The 18,851-nt window shown below is 38.5% G+C and overlaps 1 protein-coding gene across 1 annotated transcript in view; it reads right to left on the bottom strand.

Moving 5' to 3' along the window:
• LOC126260926 (probable 2-oxoglutarate dehydrogenase E1 component DHKTD1 homolog, mitochondrial) overlaps nt 1–18,672 on the bottom strand; it is a 322,465-nt gene extending 303,793 nt beyond the window's left edge. The window contains exon 1 of the mRNA XM_049958422.1: nt 18,288–18,672. Coding sequence (XP_049814379.1) covers nt 18,288–18,486 — 199 coding nt within the window. The 5' untranslated portion in view covers nt 18,487–18,672. The remainder of the gene's footprint in view (nt 1–18,287) is intronic.
• Nucleotides 18,673–18,851: the final 179 nt, after the last annotated feature.

Below are 18,851 nucleotides of genomic sequence, written 5' to 3'. Positions count from 1 at the left end.
CCATCCAGCAATTGTCAACCCAACTGTTGAAGGAATGGAATGCTCTGCCACAAGAACTCCTTACCAACCTTGTGGTCAGCAGGTGAGCATGTTGTGGAGCATCTATTATCATCCATAGTGATCACGCATCTCTTTAAGAACTACATCCTGCCTTTTGTAACAACCGGGGGACCATCGTCAATCACACTGACTTCAGTGTAATTATTGCCTTTCAATAAATGTGTTAGTTCTGTTTGTGTATTTCTTTCTGTTATCTTGTATATTATACTGTATAAGTTCTTTCTATGATTGATCCAAGTTTCATCAAGCTATGTTACTTGGTGGTGACATATCATGCGAAAGTTCTTAAGTTTTCGACAACAGTGCAATCATAACAGATATTTATCAGTACAAGAATGCCTTACTGGAGCTCCATTTGTTACAAACACATAGTAATGGAGTTTAAATATTTGGTCTCTTAAATTCTTTTCTTGAAGAGAATAAATTATCACAGTAGCTAAGTACATGAGTAGTATAATTAATTGGGCTGTAACATTATTAAAATACCACAAAAAATTGATTAGTGGCTGCTGAATGATCCACAGACAAGCACTAGATGCGAAAAGTTGTGTCTCATTTATAAGAATGCTCTTGACTAGGCCATCAGAATTGTTAACATCATAAAAGCTCAGCCACAAAATAACTGTTTATTCAAAATACTATGGTGAGAATATGGGAAGTGTACACACAGCTCTTCTTTTACATACAGAAGCCAGTGGTTATCTCAGTGCAAGACACGTGTATTTTTTAGTTGAGGCACAAGACGCTAAATACCTGTTTAGAACACAATTTCATATTGAAAGGTCCACTATTTGATGGAAATTGGCAGCTTCATTTAAGCGGTATATTTGCAAAGTTCAAGGAGCTTAGTTTAACCCCTCAATGCAAAGAAGTAAATGTATTTTCGGCTCAAGAAAAGATTCTTACTTTCATGAATGAGAGAAAACTTTAGACAATTTGTATGTGCTTCAAAAAGTTTGATTGTTCTCAGCAATAATAGGCTTTTTAGAATTACCATGGGTTTCAGGCAGGACAGACATTTATAATTTATTGAAGAAGTTATTTAGCACCTGAGAGGTTTCAACAAAGCTTTTAATCAGCATTTTCCAAATGGATACCAGATTAAATATTAAAATTAGATGTGAATTAAAAATCAACATATTGTTAATGCATGATCTTTGACCTAGTCAGCAAAAGAAATCATAACCTTTATTGAGTTGACATCTGACTTACAATTGGCATAAAAATTAAAATTAATTATATTAGCACAATTCTAGCATATTTCGAAAGATGAATATCGTCAGTTGTTGCAAAAGAGCATGTTTGTACTTCCATTATTTGCACAAACTGCACACTGCAAGACTGAATGCAACTTTTTGGGGAATGGAGGCACGTAATGTGAAGTATATAAGTGGAGGAAAGATGAATGGGGAAACATCATAGTGACAAAACAGGCCTCAAATGGGGAAATGAGTGACTCTGACTGAGGGCATACTGTAATGGCCTGGCACTTGGGAATGAACATTTTGGAAACATCAAAGCTGATTGACTGTTTGCTTGTTACTGTCATTAGTATCAGTGGAAAGTGGTTGAAATATGATGAAAGCATAAGTAGGCGACAAGGTCTTGGACATCCGCACCTTGTCAGAGATCACGGGGGCTTGCTTGCTATGTAAAGCAGGATAAGCGATGATCTGTAGCATATCTAACAACAGAGTGCAAAGCTGGTGCAGACACAAGTGTTTCAAAGCACACTGTTCAGCACACAGTCTTGAAAATGGAGACCCATAGCAGACAACTCCTGCATGTTCCCATGTTGACCCATCCATAGCAACAATTTCAATTGCAATGGGCACAGAATGATTGAGGATCAATGAAAACATATTACCTGATTGGATGAATCACATTTCTTGTTATACCCAGTTGATGCTTGTGTCCGAATATACCATCATCCAGGTAAACAGCTGCTCAAAACATGCTCCGCACAATGGATGCAAGCTAGTAAACACAGTAATATGCTATGGGGGGCATCCAGTTAGGCTTCCACATGGCATGTGGTAGTAATTGAAGGTACCATAACAGCTGTAGACTCTGTGAACACTGTTGCAGACAGCCTGCATCCTTTCATGCTTGAGGTCTTTCCCGAGGACCATGGCATCTTCCAGCAGGATAACTACCATGTCACAAGTCCAGAACTGTACTATGTGTTATGAGGAGCATGATAGTGAACTCATGTTGATGCCTTGGCCACCAAATTTGCCTGATCTGAACTTCATGGAATACATCTGTGAAGATATTGGGCTCCAGCTCCATACTTACAAACCACCTGCCTATAATTTACGGGAAATGCAGTACCCGTGCATAGACATTTGGTGACACATGTCTCCATAAACCTATAAAGGACTTTTGAATCTATGCCACATAGAACTGCTGCTGTATTGCTTTTCAAGGGTCAACCAACATGCTATTACACTGATAGTCACAGTTTGGTCTATCAGTGTATGTGCAAAAGAGGATTCTCAGCTTATGCATCAGCAAAAAATAAATGCCACAACAGACTTCATACCTAACCTGTTATGAGATTTCAACTTTCATCCATAAAGTCTAATATTAAGTATGTCTGTGAAAATAAGAACCAATAATACTCATTTTATTAAGATTTTAATTTCAAAGTCTTGTTTGATTATGTTAGTTTCAATTTATGTTATTTTAAAAGCTTCCTGGTTAATTTTGAAATTAATTCTTGAAATTGTCATTTTTGTTGTAAACAGTTCATTTACAGTATGTTGCATTAAAAACACACTAAAGAAGTAAGTCAGGGGTTCCACAATACAAGCAGACAATGAAAAGGGTTCACTTACAACAAAGATCACGAAACATTGGTCTAGAGAGACATGGATAAGCAAATGTACTTGGAACAAATGGCTTGGGAAGCAGAAACAAAAAGGGCGAAAGATTATTGGATTTTAGTAAATGGAATGGACTGAAGGTTGGAAACTCATGATCTAATAAGAATAAATACCATAACATCATGCGGTATATCAGTGACTGGTCTAGAAAAACAGAAGCTTATTACACATTAGCAGATGATGAATGATGAGAAACATAGTGGACATCACGTTTGTACCACCAGATGGCTTAGATAGTGATCATCAGCTGTTAGTAATGAATATGCATCAGGTGTCCTGATGAACACTCACCAGTCAACGTGCAGGCAGGGAAATCAGGAGATGCTCAGTGTAAAGACACTTCAGCTGTCAAGATATTAGCAGTATATTTTTAGAGTGTTCGGAATAAAGTCCCTGAATTTACTGCCCTCCAGGAAGTGTGTGGCGCACAAATTATTCTCGGAACTGAAACCTGGCTGAACCCTGAGATAGGAAGTTCTGAAATATTTAGTGAGGGTTGGAACATGTATCAGAAAGACAGATTAGACACCGTAAGAGGTGGTGTCTTCATTGCAGTTGACAAAAATATTGTGTCTACTGAGGTCGAAGTAGAGTGTGATTGTGAAGGGCTAGGAGAAATAAAGTTAGTTGTTGGGTGTTATTACCGGCCACCAGGTTCCACCGTGACAGTTCTAGAATCATTCAAAGGGAGTCTACACTCTGTATCGCAGAAGTACCCGGATCATGCTATATTAGTCGGAGGTGACTTCAACCTACCTAGTATAGACTGGGATGTCTATGGATTCATTACAGGTGGTACAGACAAGCAGTCGTGTGAATTACTTTTGAACACATTATCCGAAAACTGTCTTGAGCAGCTAAATCAACAGCCAACGCGTAATGGAAATATTGTAGATCTGGCAGCCACGAACAGACCAGACCTCATCGACAGTGTCAGTGTTGAGACAGGGATTAGTGATCATGATGTTGTCATTACGACTATGGTTACGAAAGTTAAAAAGTCAGTCAATAAGGCTAGGAGAGTATTCTTACTAGAAAGAGTGGATAAGCAGTTGTTAGTATCCCACTTAGTAAATGAATTGACTTCATTTACTTCCGGTATGATGGACATGGAAGAATTATGGGCAAATTTTAAACACATTGTAAATCACGCATTGGACAAGTATGTGCCAAAAAAGTGGGTTACAGACGGAAAAGACCCACCATGGTTTAACAGCACAATTCGGAGAATGCTCAGGAAGCAAACACAGTTGCAATTCGGAGAATGCTCAGGAAGCAAACACAGTTGCACTCGCGGTACAAGAAAGATTGGGAGGATGAGGACAGGCAAAAGTTAGTAGAGATTCGCGGTGCTGTAAAAAGAGCGATGCGCGAAGCATTCAACCACTACCACCGTCATACTTTAGCAAAAGATCTTGCTGAAAACCCAAGGAAATTCTGGTCTTACGTAAAATTGGTAAGCGGGTCGAAGGCTTCCATCCAGTCACTCACTGATCAGTCTGGTCTGGCAACAGAAGATAGCAAAAAGAAAGCTGAAATTTTAAATTTAGCATTTGAGAAATCTTTCACGCACGAGGATCGTACAAACATACCACCATTTGAGTCTTGTACAGATTCCCGTATGGAGGACATAGTGATAGACATCCCTGGGATTGTGAAGCAGCTGAATGGGTTGAAAATAAATAAATCGCCAGGTCCTGATGGAATTCCAATTTGGTTTTACAGAGAGTACTCTACTGCATTGGCTCCTTACTTAGCTTGCATTTATCGCGAATCTCTTGCCCAACGTAAAGTCCCGAGCGACTGGAAAAAAGCGCAGGTGGCGCCTGTATACAAGAAGGGTAGAAGGATGGATCCTCAAAATTACAGACCAATATCCGTAACATTGGTTTGTTGCAGGATTCTCGAACATATTCTCAGTTCAAATATAATGAATTTTCTTGAGACAGAGAAGTTGCTGTCCATGCATCAGCATGGCTTTAGAAATCATTGCTCCTGCGAAACGCAACTCGCCCTTTTTTCACATGATATCTTGCAAACCATGGATGAAGGGTATCAGACGGATGCCATATTCCTTGACTTCTGGAAAGCATTTGACTCGGTGCCCCACTGCAGTCTCCTAACTAAAGTATGAGCATATGGGATTGGTTCCCATATATGTGAGTGGCTCGAAGACTTCTTAAGTAATAGAACCCAGTACGTTGTCCTCGATGGTGAGTGTTCATTGGAGGTGAGGGTACCATCTGGAGTGCCCCATGGAAGCGTGGTGGGTCTGCTGTTGTTTTCTAACTACATAAATGATCTTTTGGATAGGGTGAATATCAATGTGGAGCTGTTTGCTGATGATGCTGTGGTGTATGAGATGGTGTCGTCATTGAGTGACTGTAGGAGGATACAAGATGACTTGGACAGAATTTGTGATTGGTGTAAAGAATAGCAGCTAAATCTAAATATAGATAAATGTAAATTAATGCAGATGAATAGGAAAAAGAATACCGTAATGTTTGAATACTCCATTAGTAGTGTAGTGCTTGACACAGTCACGTCGATTAAATATTTGGGTGTACCATTGCAGAGCAATATGAAGTGGGACAAGCATGTAATGGCAGTTGTGGGGAAAGTGGATAGTCATCTTTGGTTCATTGGTAGAATTTTGGGAAGATGTGGTTCATCTGTAAAGGAGACCGCTTATAAAACACTAATATGACCTATTCTTGAGTGCTGCTCGAACATTTGGGATCCCTATCAGGTCGGATTGAGGGAACACTTAGAAGCAATTCAGAGGCAGGCTGCTACATTTGTTACTGGTAGGTTTGATCATCACGCGAGTGTTACGGAAATGCTTCAGGAACTCGGGTGGGAGTCTCTAGAGGAAAGGAGGCGTTCTTTTCGTGAATCGCTACTGAGGAAATTTAGAGAACCAGCATTTGAGGCTGACTGCAGTACAATTTTACCGCTGCCAACTTACATTTCGCGGAAAGAACACAAAGATAAGATAAGAGAGATTAGGGATCGTACAGAGGCATATAGGCAGTCATTTTTCCCTCATTCTGTTTGGGAGTGGAACAGGGAGAGAAGATGCTAGTTGTGGTACCAGGTACCCTCCGCCACGCACCGTATGGTGGATTGCGGAGAATGTATGTAGATGTAGAATATCAAAGAACTGGAGGACAGAAAACGAGGAGAAAGGTGAAAAAGAGCATCGAAACTAGAAGACACAGAGCATCAAAACTAGAAGACACAGAGTTAAAGGAACAATATCCAATGAAAACAAGAAACAAAATCTCACTGGGTGAGCTGCAAACTGTGGAAGAGGAATGGAGTAGTTCTAAGAGCACATTTGTAGATGTAGCAGAAGAGGTGTGTGGAAAAGCTGATAATATGAAAAGATACAAGAAGACATCCTGGTGGAATTCTTAAGTTACAGAAGCAGTTCTGAAGAATAATAAGGCATTCTAAGTGTGGTTCTAGTGAAGGACATCAGACGCAAGGGGAGAAAATAAAGTGAGAAATCGGAAGGCACAAAAAGTGGTTGTTGTGGTTGGAAAAATGATGATGGAACAGGACAATAAAGAAAATAAAATATGGAACAATCCGAAATCAGAGAAGAGGAATGACAAAAAATGTAAAATGATTGATACAGATAGAAATGGAGTAGAGAAAGAGAATGACCTCAAAGAGCTGGGAGGATATCTTTTGATAATTTGCTGACTCCAGATGGAGCAGTAGAGGAAGATATAGACAAGCTAGTGGGTGAACTGGAAGTGGAACAATGATCTAATGCAGATAGATGTGGAGGAGGCACTGAAGAACATAAAAGGTGGAAATGTATCAGCACTTGATGAAATAAGTATGTAAATGATCAGAGCAGCATAAGAGGTGGGGACACAAAGGCCATTCGAGTAATGAGTGTTGTACGGATGGAAATGTCAACTCTATAAGATTTGAAGAAGGGAGTAATTGTACATGTCATCAAGAACAGAAATTGAGAGCATGCAAAGAAAACTACATGAGCCACTTCACAAAAATCTTTGAGAAGATTCTGGAGAGACAAATCCAGAGCACAGTGGTAAACAACTGAGAGAAAAACAGTACAGCTCTAGGCTGGGAAGATTCACAGTAGATCTCGAACTTGCAGTAAGACAGCTACAGGATTATGAGAGAGTATATTATTGGTCTTACTGGATTTAGAACAAGCATACAACACTGTATCCAGAAAAAAACTTCTGGAAGCATTAAGTAAGAAGGGAACACGAAGCAAACTGTATTGAGAATAAAAGAATTGTACCAGGAAAGTGTAAATAGTGTGGCAGTGGAAACACACAGAAAAGGGTGACTGATATAGAGAAATGGTTTGAAACAACGAAGAACACTACAGCCAACATATTTCATAGTGGTGTTACATGATATAACAACACAAGCAGCAAGAGAAACTGGAGACAGGATGACAGCAACATTGTTTGCTGATGATTTGGCAGTATAGGGTAACAACAAAGAGGAAGTACAGAAGCAGTTACATGTTCTCGAAGAAGTTCAGCAAGAATATGACCTAAAAGCTAATGCAAAGTGTGAGCTCGTGGTCACAGTGACTGGGTGGAGAACAGCTGAAAGTAGTGAAAGTTTCAAGTAACATATGAATGTAATACAGGAAAATGGAATAAATCACCAAGAGATAAGAGAAAGGGTAAGGCAAACTGACAGCTTTGTGAGAAGTGTGAAAGGAATGATATGGAACAAAAAAGTCCCTCAGAAATGTAAGAAAGTGATGTACATGTATTACGTACCAGTTTGATTGTACACTTCTGGAACCTGGTTTGTGAAGCAAATGGAAAAAATTAAGATGCCAGAAAGCGAGAAGAAGTTTTTGAGATGTCAGACAGATGGAACAAAAAATGTAAAAGGCGAGGAATGAAGAGGTTAGCGAGATAACACATGAGAAACCCCTATGAGAGAAGGTTGAAGAAAATATATTAAAACCAGTGAAAAATGATCCTGTCAGATCACTGTTCTCTCAGAGACTCTGAAAGAAAAGTGGGCAACCAGCTGCCTCAATCCTCATTCCACCTTTCTTACCAAAAAATTTTGTGCTCTTTTAACATGGGACATTCTAAATCCTTTTGCACAGACTCTCTTTGTAATTAATACTTCATACTCAGTCTCTCTCTCTCTCTATCACTCACACTCACACACACACACACACACACACAAGCTGCCTCAACCTATGCCCCTGTCGATCGCATCATCCACTGTTTCGTTTACTGGTGCCGGCACAGCAGCAAATTATATTTATGTTGCTATATTTAATACTGTACTATTTTAAACCTCTGGTGATGACTTGTTCCATAAAGTAAAAAAAATTCTCGGGAGATGCCAGAATGTCTTTCTGGTGCATTCTGATTGAAATTAAGCCCTGCATTGATTTATAGTATAACCCACTGCCACTGCCCCCGTCTCACTTACACTGTCTCCTTTTGTCTTTCTTTCCCATTGCCACTGTCTCTACCATACGTAAGCAGCTCAAAAATTCGGGGTGGGGGGGGTCCAATTTATTTTTCCCCTATATCCACTTGTTTAAAATTTCAGTCCAAAATGTGCCCTCCCCTGTAATTAAGCGTTAAAGTTCATTGATCTAGGAGGCTTCAGAACCTCCAAGCCCACGTATGATCTTCACTTATCTGTATTTTTCATTTTCTTCTCTTTTGTTCCCACTGCTTCTATCTCCATCCGTCTCTCTTTCTCTCTTATTGCCACTGACCATCAGTGTCTCGTCTCTTTGGCTCCCACTGCTACCGTCTTCATCTGTCTTTCTTTCTCTTTAACTGACACTTACCTCTCTACCACCACTGTCTCCTCTCTCTCTCTCTCTCTCTCTCTCTCTCTCTCCCCCCACTGCCCTGTCCCCCTCTCTCTTCGACCATCATTGTCTCTCTGCTACTCTCTTTCAGCACAAAAAATGTGTGAATATGTTTACATGCCAAAATTTTTGGTGAGGGAGGTGCAACGAGTACTGAGGCAGCTGATTCACCACTTTTCTGCCAGAGACTTTTGAAGAGGGACATATTCACCTTTTTTGTGCTCCTTCAGGAGCATTTTTCCACTGGTTCCCTTCTTTTCCATGCTACAGCATGCTGCTTATATAAAATAAAATCTATATGCCAGTAAGATTTTGACAATGTACAATTTTGTTTCTGCCATTATTTTCCCCCAACATTTGAGGCTTTAATGACACAAATTGGTGACACATGTATCATTCAAAGTATTTTCCATCGCTGGCCACTAGTTTCTCCCATATTTTGGTCAGCATACAAATCCCACACCAAGAAAATTGTTCATCTTTTGAAGCAATCCACAAATCGATCCAATTTGTGACTTCTTCATGAGATCAGAAGTGTGGGTCAACTAGGCCATGCGCCATTGATCTAAACAGGTGATAGTCAGAGGGAGCAATGTCTGGAGAATACGGCAGGTGAAGTAGGACTTCCCATTTTAACGTTTCCAAGTATGTTTTGACCTCTTTTGCAATGTGGGGTCAAGCGTTGTCATGCTGCAAAATCACTTTATCGTGCCACTCTCTGTATTGCTGTCCTTTGTTTTTTAATGCTCTGCTCAGATGCATTCGATAATGAGCACGTGTGATTGTTTCACTTGGTTTTAACACTTCATAGTACACGACACTGAGCTGGTCCCACATATGCACAGCACAATCTTATGGCCGTGAGTATTCAGTTTGGCCTTCAACGTGGAAGCATGGCTGGGAAATACCCATGATTTTTTTGCATTTAGGGTTATCATAATGAACCCATTTTTGGTGCCTGGTCACAATGCGATGCAGAAATCCCTTCCGTTTTTGCCTCTGAAGCAACTGTTCACAAACACACAAACACCATTTAACGTCTCTTGGTTTCAGCTCACACGGGAGCCAAGTTCCTTCTTTCTGAATCATGCCCCTAGCCTTGAGACATTTTGAAATGGCTTGCTGTGTCACTTGCACTAATCATGCCAATTCTTCTTGAGTCTGAAACGAGTCTTCACTCAGCATTGTCTCCAATTCTGCATCTTCGAAAATTACCGTTCTTGAAGCGTTGAAAACACTCATGACACGTTCTTTCACTAATAGCATCCTTACCATAAGTACTTGAGAGCATTTGATGAGACTCAGCCGCTGTTTTCTTCATATTGAAACAAAACAGTAACACCTCCCACAAATGATGAGAATTAGGCTCGTAAACTGACATTTTCAATCAAGAACAATTTTATGATGCATACACAAATTGATTAATGTTTGAATGAGGTTATGTTGACTGAGGTCCAAGCTAACTGCCTGACGTCTGCGATCTGTTTCTTTCAACCGCTACTTACCGTTGTCAGCACCTATCGGCAAATGGCGGAAGCAAAGCTGTACACCCTGTACTTCATAAAGGCTCACCAAGCTGCAGCAGGTGAACACACACACACACACACACAAAAGGGTTTAACTTTTACAAGCATTCAGAGCCAGAGGCTCCTTCTTCTGTCAGAAGAGTTGAAGGAGAAGGAAGAGGAGTGAAGGAAAAGGACTGTAGATGTTTAGGGAAGGGGTACAGTACACAAAAGTCAACCAGACTCCTGGGTCAGGGGAGACCTACCATACGGTTTTTTTTTTTTTTTTTTTTTTTTTTTTGCATGGAGATACCAACTGGTGTCTTTTGCAAATGTCATAGCATTTTTTTACAAGTTTAGTACAGTGATATATACATATGTGATTACATGTACATGATACAAATGTACCATTGTACCTAATAAGACACAAAGACTGATTGTTGGGGACTGCCCAACCCCAACAATCAGACCTTCCTCGTTATTCCGTCTGGTAAGTCTCCCCTGACCCGGCATTCTGTGTGACTTTTCTGAACTGTACCCCTTTCCTGCCGCCACTTGGTTTTTATCTATCCATTTACATTATACAGTCAATAACTGATTATTTTCATTGGTACGTTTACATACTTTAAAATATATAAACAACAAATAAGTACGCATGATACAAGGTTAACACAAAATGTTTGCTTTACATTTTTTCTGGGTATTTTGCTCCTTCATCACAATTACTTGAAAATGCCTGGCTTATGATTTGTATCTCAAACGAGTAAAAATGTTATTAGAAATATTTTACTGAATTTGCTATCTTTCAAATTTTACATAATTTTTAACAATCATTTTAAGTTCTTTTACAGCATGTTAACACCCTTTTTTAGCGATTTTCTGGTCACTGCAGTACCACTTGCACATATTTGTACAGGTTTTGAAGTGCCCATTACACAGAGACAGTGCATCATAATGTTTTATTGGTGAAAAAATACTGACTAAAAACACAGTTTGATGGCCTCAGAACCCTTGCTGCGGGGTCACTAAGTCAGTTAAAACTACATTTATGTCTCAGACTGTTTATTACATGGACAAGTACAGTCACTTTGAACCACGGGACCTCAGTAATGGATAATGATATAAAAAAATGTTTCAGGGTTGTCCAAGGACATCATCCTAAGAACATATGGTAAAAATTTCGAAGATTTGCCACAAATAGAAATTAAAGAAGTGGCCATCCGCAAAACTGGTACTTTTTGTACCCAAAAATCACAGTTTTTTGGGCGTTTCTCAGGAACCATCCATTAACAAACGGTGCTTTTATAAGCCACCTAAGGTCTACCCTAGACCACACCTAAGGCAAAAAAAAATCTGCTCAATTTGCCTGGACTGGAGGAAGTGTGTAATGTTTAAATTTTGACCCTGTAATGTTGGATACTGACAATATGTCTGTTCTTCCAGTAGTTATACAAATGGTCACTAGACCAAGGGCTATCCAAAAAACTTGATCACTTATCTCTGTGACCAATAGTATCTGAGATATAACCCCCCTGAAAAATCACACTTTCACACGCAGCTTTTGGGAACATATTTGTATAGGCATTTGGAGAGAATTAGGAAGACGAGGATGTCTAGGAAGCTGTGCGAGATGAAGATGGAGGGCAAGAGAGCAAGAGGAACGCCACGTGACAAGTGGCTGAAATCAGTGGAAGAAAGCATCGAGAGAAGAGAAGACTGGGCCAGAGTCACAAAGACTGGAGATGGAGTGGTCTGTGGTCCAAGCAAATCCCACTAGTAATGGGAAACTGTATACAACGAAGATGATGATTTCAATGTGATTGTCATCAAGCCATTTGGTGTGGACCATTATTTGTAAAGTGATGTTCTGATAAGTAGGATACACCTTCTGATGCTCTGTTTGCCATTTTACTGTCTAGTATGGATACTAAACATCTGAATGACTGAGCAGATATTTGAAGCCTGCTGCTGCCGAATAGTGGAATTGAAGTCCAATAATACCCTCTCAATGTTCCCTTTATGAAACTGTAAATTGTGATCTTACGCATTACAAGATGTTATTTGATGAGAATAATTCAACATTTCCTGACAGTTTCATGGGAAAAGATTAAAAGTGTTTGCCTTTCAGTAAAGCACCAACCAGCATTTATCTGCCTTTGTCACAGTTTTTCTGACTGACTCACATGCTCTGGTTTCTGAGTGGAAACAAGACAAATTTTGTCATCAAATTTCTCATGAACTGCAAAATTCATGGTATTAAGGAATTTAGGTTCTTTCCCAAGTGAGTACTGGTCTTCATTACAACTTTTACATCTGTTATAGGGAGCATGAACAAAAGTGTTTTGACACTAATTAAATTCAGCAATGATAATCACACAAAGGGTGGAAAAAAGTCATAGAGATGGAAATATCACACCACGATCTGAGAGGATGTTTGCTGTACTATTTGCACTAAAACTCTTTGAAATGCTGCAAGAAATGAAGCACGCATGATTTGTCACTTAAACATGCACAACGTTTGAAAAATGAAGCGTCAACATCTGCAGATAGTGAACAAGGTGTATCTTTTGATAGTAATTTTGGTTTGAGTTTTATATTTCCCTCCTCTGATGGACTAAAATATTGACCTAATGGGATGTGGATGGATGACATTAGAAAATATGCATGATCAAAATGAATGCATATTGCTGAAAACCATAATGCATGGAACTGTCTCAGTGAGGGTTTAAATAGGAGTAGATATTTAATGTCTGACTGCAATGAAATGCTAGAATGTGTAACTGACTGACAGTGCGTAAGTTGTGATTAAAACAATTATTTATTAATAGCAAAAGAGAGAGAAAGAGTGAGAGGAAGACACACTGAGGCGACAAAGTCATGGGATAGTGATACACACATATACTTATGGTGGTAGTATTGCGTACACAAGGTATAAAAGGACAGTGCAATGGCAGAGCTTGTAATGGGACACCCTCCTCTAACATTACCTTTTTGTTATAGAAATAACCGACACGAGGATCAGTCTCGAATCTCGTACAGGTGAACATTATTTCAGCTATTTCACTAAAATAATTTCATATGATTTTGTATGTGATGTATTATATTTCAGGTTAAAATGTATAAAAATAAATTAATTTGTTATAATTGATATGTACTAGCAGTTAAAATTACTCATCTTTTACAAATATTTGAAATTACGAAATTTCTGGTACACTTAAAATTCATATTATTAATTGCACAATCTAACACTAATTATTAAATTTATTTCTGGATTCATTTTTAAAATAATGTTATATCTTGGTCATGATTCTTCTTTTGTCAAGAAAGTTTGTAAACTCTTTTGCTTGGTAAACTCTTTGGAATATTCTGAGTACCACAGAATGTAAGGAGTAGTGGACATGCCTCTGATGGGGACAGACCTATGTATATAATCAACACTAAAAATGTAATTTGGAATATTAAGTGGAAATTGTAAAAATGGTATGATACTTAATAATGTGACAAAGAATAAAATCCAAGAAATATACAGGTAAATCTTCATCAGTTATTTAGTCATCAGAAACCTACACCGTTAAATCAAAATTTCAGCCACAAGAGTGTACCCCTAGATGCAAGACTTGGAGCCAACAAGAAGAGAAAATGAAGTAAAAAGTTTTTCTTTTGTATATCTCACACCTCTCAAAGCTTTTGAAAATAATGAAGAGACTAAGAGAAATTTAATGGTGATGCGTGGGAGGATAAGCTGTCATTTGTACTCAAGTGATTCATGTGAAATGGTCAATGACAAATGATCACATGATACAAATTGACAGACTTCGAACATAGAATGGTAGTTGGAGCTAGAGGCATGGAATACTCCACCTATGAAATCTTCAGGGACTTCAGCATAACGAGATCCGCAGTGTCAAGCATGTGCCAAAAATACCAAATTTCAAGCATTACCACAGACAATGCAGTGGCCTGTGGCCTTCACTTAACGAAGGAGAGCAGTGGCATATCTGTAGAGTTTTCAGTGCTAACTGACAAGCAATACTGCATGAAATAATTGCAGAAATCAATGAAGGACACATGAGGAATGTATCTATTAGGACACTGCGGCGAAATATGGCATTAATGGGCTTTGGCAATAGATGACCAATGTGAGTGCCTTTGTTAACAGTGTGACACTGCTGCAGTGCCTCTCCTGGGCTCGTGACTATATCAGTTGATCCTTAGAAGACAGGAAAACTGTGGCCTGGTCAGATGAGACCCAATTTCAGTTGTTAAGAACTGATGGTGTGGTGCAGAACCCAAGAAGCCATGGACCCAAGTTGTCAACAAGGCATTCTGCAAGTTGGTGGTGGCACCATAATGATGTGGTCTGTGTTTACATGAAATGGACTGGGTCCTCTGATCCAACTGAACTGATCATTGACTGGAAATGGTTATGTTTGGCTACTTGGAGACCACTTCCCATACAATGATGGAATTTTTATTGATGACAATGCACAATATCATCAGGCCACAACTGTTTGCAATTAGTTTGAATAACATTCAGGACAATTTGTGTGAGTGATTTAGCCTCCCACATCACCCGACATGAATCCCATCAAATATTTATGGGACACAATCAAAAGGTCAGTTCATACACAAAATCATTCACAGGCAGCCCTATAGCAGTTATGGATGGTTATAGAGGCAGAATGGCTCAGTATTTCTGTAGGGGACTTCCAACAACTTTTTGAGCCCATGCCATCTCAAGTTGCTGAACTATGCCAGGCAAAAGGAGGTCTGACATGATATTAGGAGGTATCCCATGACTTTTGTCACTTCAGTGTATACATTCTATGTTTATTCTGTTGACACGTCCCTATCATAATGTTTACCATGAATATGATCTATAGAACCAGTAACCAACTAGTATAACATGGGATGATTTGATAACAGCTTCTAGAGATTACTACAGTGTTATTGCATTAAATGATGAATGCATAGAAAACTTACACTTATTTTCTGAATATCACACTGAAGATGCAGAATTATCAATCCAAAATACATTTGCCTTAAGTTATCACGGTTCAGCAAGGCTGAAGCCCATTTTAAAAATATATATTTGTACTTATTTTCTTAGAAATATGATCCATTTGCTCTTTCCATGACAGGTGTTCATCCACAATTATACCCAAAAGTTTGTGTTTATTTGTATTTCACTGACCTTAATCAGCCCTTTGATGTTACTTCACACAATTACAAACAATAAAAAGGCTCCAAGCTGCAGTCCACAAACAATACTGACAATTTTTTACAACAGACTACCACTTGATTTTAAGATACCAACGAATAAACTGAAGCAGTAATTAATATGGAAATGTTGTCATGCAATAAAAGATTTCAAATTGTAAAGCCTCCTTGTAAAACTGTTAATGTACATATGCATAAGCTTGTTTTTGTAATAGACAGCTGATAATTACAGATATTCACTGCTTGTATCAATGTAAGCATTTATATTTTAGTGGTAGTGCTATTAATAAAACCTTGCACCTCAATATACTTGTAAACAAAAACTATGACAACATTCAAAGCTGATTATCATATGATCAATCAATATATAAGTAAATAACATACACTGAATACTGCAATACAGGAAGGTATTTTCCAAATTCACTAAAATAAATAGAGTACAGCCAACATTTAAACAAGCCTAGCACATAGGCTGCTGCAGGTGGGGAAGGACATGTTGGGGGGAACAAGCCCTACCTCTTCCTCATAGGCCAAGCAGCACCCTGGAATCAACACAACTGTCAAAGCATGTTCTGCAGTCCTACAGTGCACTGCGTTGTTTCCTAGCTAAGGTCAATCTGTACCAGCCTGAAGTCATCCGACTTCCACTGATTCCTCTGCTCCCAGAAAAGTGCAAAGTTATACTGTGCACATAGTAGTTTAACATGTTCCAACATTCCTTGACAGGCAACAGAAGATGTGCAGGAATTTTATGGATCTGTCAAAGGCATTTGGCATTGAGAGTCAGAGCAAGCTAATGGATTAGCTGCATCAGTATGAGATTTGAGCGAAATGTTTTGACACAACAATCTCATATAGGGTAAATAGGAAATGAAGCACCCAAACAAGACCTATTACTCAAGAAAATATAATCAATTACAGTTCTGTGCCACAAACTGTCAAAAATAATGTGTCACAGGATTCCAAACTCAGGCCTCTATCACTTATTCTCCACAAAACAATTTCCCACACAACGTCAATCAGGCACAAAGAATGGATGCTGATGACACAAGAATTATCGCTACAGTTCAGGCAAAGGAAGAATTTGAAAATGAAGCAGTCCTGGATATTGAAAACATTTATAAGTTTTTACTGAAAACAATGTTTTTAAATAAATTTCAAACCAACCAGAGTGAAATGTTTTAAGTACTATAATAAATAGTGAAGCAGTCAGTAAAGTAAGCTGGCTTAAGTTATTAAAAACTAATACAGACAAGTATTGGTACTATTTCCAGAATGAATGCAGCTGAGTGAGCACTATCCAAAACTGTGTGGCAGCCTAGGACTTGCACAGGAACCTTGACCTTAAACAGGCAAATGCTCTACCTCTAAGTTATCCAGACTTTACAGCTTAACACATATGATTTGTTCAGGATGACATGACCTCCTCTTCTGCAGGGTGTAGGGACCAGAGGATGTAAGCTCCAACCAGAGATGCCCATTAACAGACAGCCACAGGTAAAGTGGTAGTGCAGGATGAACAAGATGCGCTTTCCTTGGGAAGGTTGGCACTACATGAGTGCTCGCTGCTTCATATTACACATCCACAAAAGTAAGAACTTGCACAGGAACTGCTTTATCATTCATCACGAGATATATTCATTTACAGCACAGGTGAACATGGTACAACAATCGCTTATTGATGGCCTTCGTATGTAAAAGAACCGTATTTTTAGAATGCCAGCTCGCAGTGTTGGAGACAAAACACTCACATCCTACCTGTCAACCAATTTCTGCTAGTCCAGAAGTGGGTGCGCTGTGTAAAAAGTAAGCACACAAATCTTCCTGATTCATAAAACAGCAAAGGCTGTGGACTAGAAAGTTCTCAGGACAGTGCACTATGGACTTATGTTCACAGATTTGATCTATTCAGTTCCTCTGTGGATAACTGAATTAGCTGGATACCACAAATAAATGATTAATTCAGGTAAGGTGTATCACAAAAATAATGTCCAAGCAGTCCCGTAGGCAAGTTTTTATACAACATAATACTAGGACAGGTTCTGTATGTTTACATGGTTTTGTATGTCTTCATTAAAAAATATGTCTTCATTAAAAATATAGTCAGAAAAGTTATAGTAGAATGTAAATCATTTAGAAGTAGAGAAGACCACTCACTGAATAGTAGAAGTAATGAGTTATCAACAGACATGCTAAAAAGAATGAAAACTTTGCTAGCTTTCAGAATATTATGGCAGTGAGAGTAAATGATGACTTATTATGACTTATTCTTTGAAAATTACTAAATATTAGAATAAAGGAAATAAAAGGAATGAATCTCATAGAGAAAAGCATACACTCTAGGAGTGAGTACTTGTAATGTAACAAATCTGTAAGGAAAATGCAGTCAGAACATAGAAATGACTTCTGTTTTGATCAGTTTTCTTATAAAACTGTATGATAGACAAAATACTCTCAGTTGGAAATTGTCAGCTAGAGCCCATATGCAGAGAACAAATAAAAAAAAATATTGATATACTAAAGTAAACAACCACAGGCTCTTGCAAAATAAATTCTGTGGAAATATGACAACAAAATCATAAAAGTTTACATGACATATCAGGAAAGCTAGAATGAATCTTTCTGATGTTGCAAACTAAGGAAAAAACACAGGAACACACAGATTTGCTGTCAGTACAGAACCTAAGAAACATATGTGAAAATAAGAAGAAGAAAATAATGAAATATTGATTAAAAATACAGTTGAAAAAATAATCCAACCTTTGTAATCATTCTTCACTCTAGAAAAATAACCATAAACACCATTTCGTGCATGGTACTTTCTGCAAGCAGGTTTTCCCAGGAGGTGAAAGCACTTTTCATTATACACACTTAATTTTGTAGATGATTTGGTGCTTACTAATCTCTTACAGCATGTATTTATGACACATGAATGAAGCACTATAGTACATAATTTCATCTTAAAAATTTTATATTATGTGCCTTTTTGTGAAAATCACTTAATTTACACTGAAACTGCTTTCATTCTTTGGTCTCACAAGATTCCTCAAGCACAATAATTATGGCACTGTTTGATCTTATCATGTGGTGAACGCTTCTGTTACTTGGTGTTTACTTTTCTTGTGGCCTTGAGACACTTAATCTCCTACAGTTGTTATGGTCTATTTGTACGGCTCGTTTTGTCATCTCTTCACTGCTAGGAAATCTTGCCCTAATTCAGGCCCTTGAGGTTTCCAATGTAACAGAATGAATTCAAAGCAGTGATCTCAATAAACTTTACAAGATTCGCCAGAAAGTAAGAGGACACCATGCTATTTTCAGGAC

Source organism: Schistocerca nitens, chromosome 5 (genome assembly GCF_023898315.1).
Source record: "Schistocerca nitens isolate TAMUIC-IGC-003100 chromosome 5, iqSchNite1.1, whole genome shotgun sequence".
Taxonomy (NCBI): domain Eukaryota; kingdom Metazoa; phylum Arthropoda; class Insecta; order Orthoptera; family Acrididae; genus Schistocerca; species Schistocerca nitens.
Note: the sequence above shows the minus strand (reverse complement) of the source record. Positions and strands in the feature narration are given on the sequence as shown.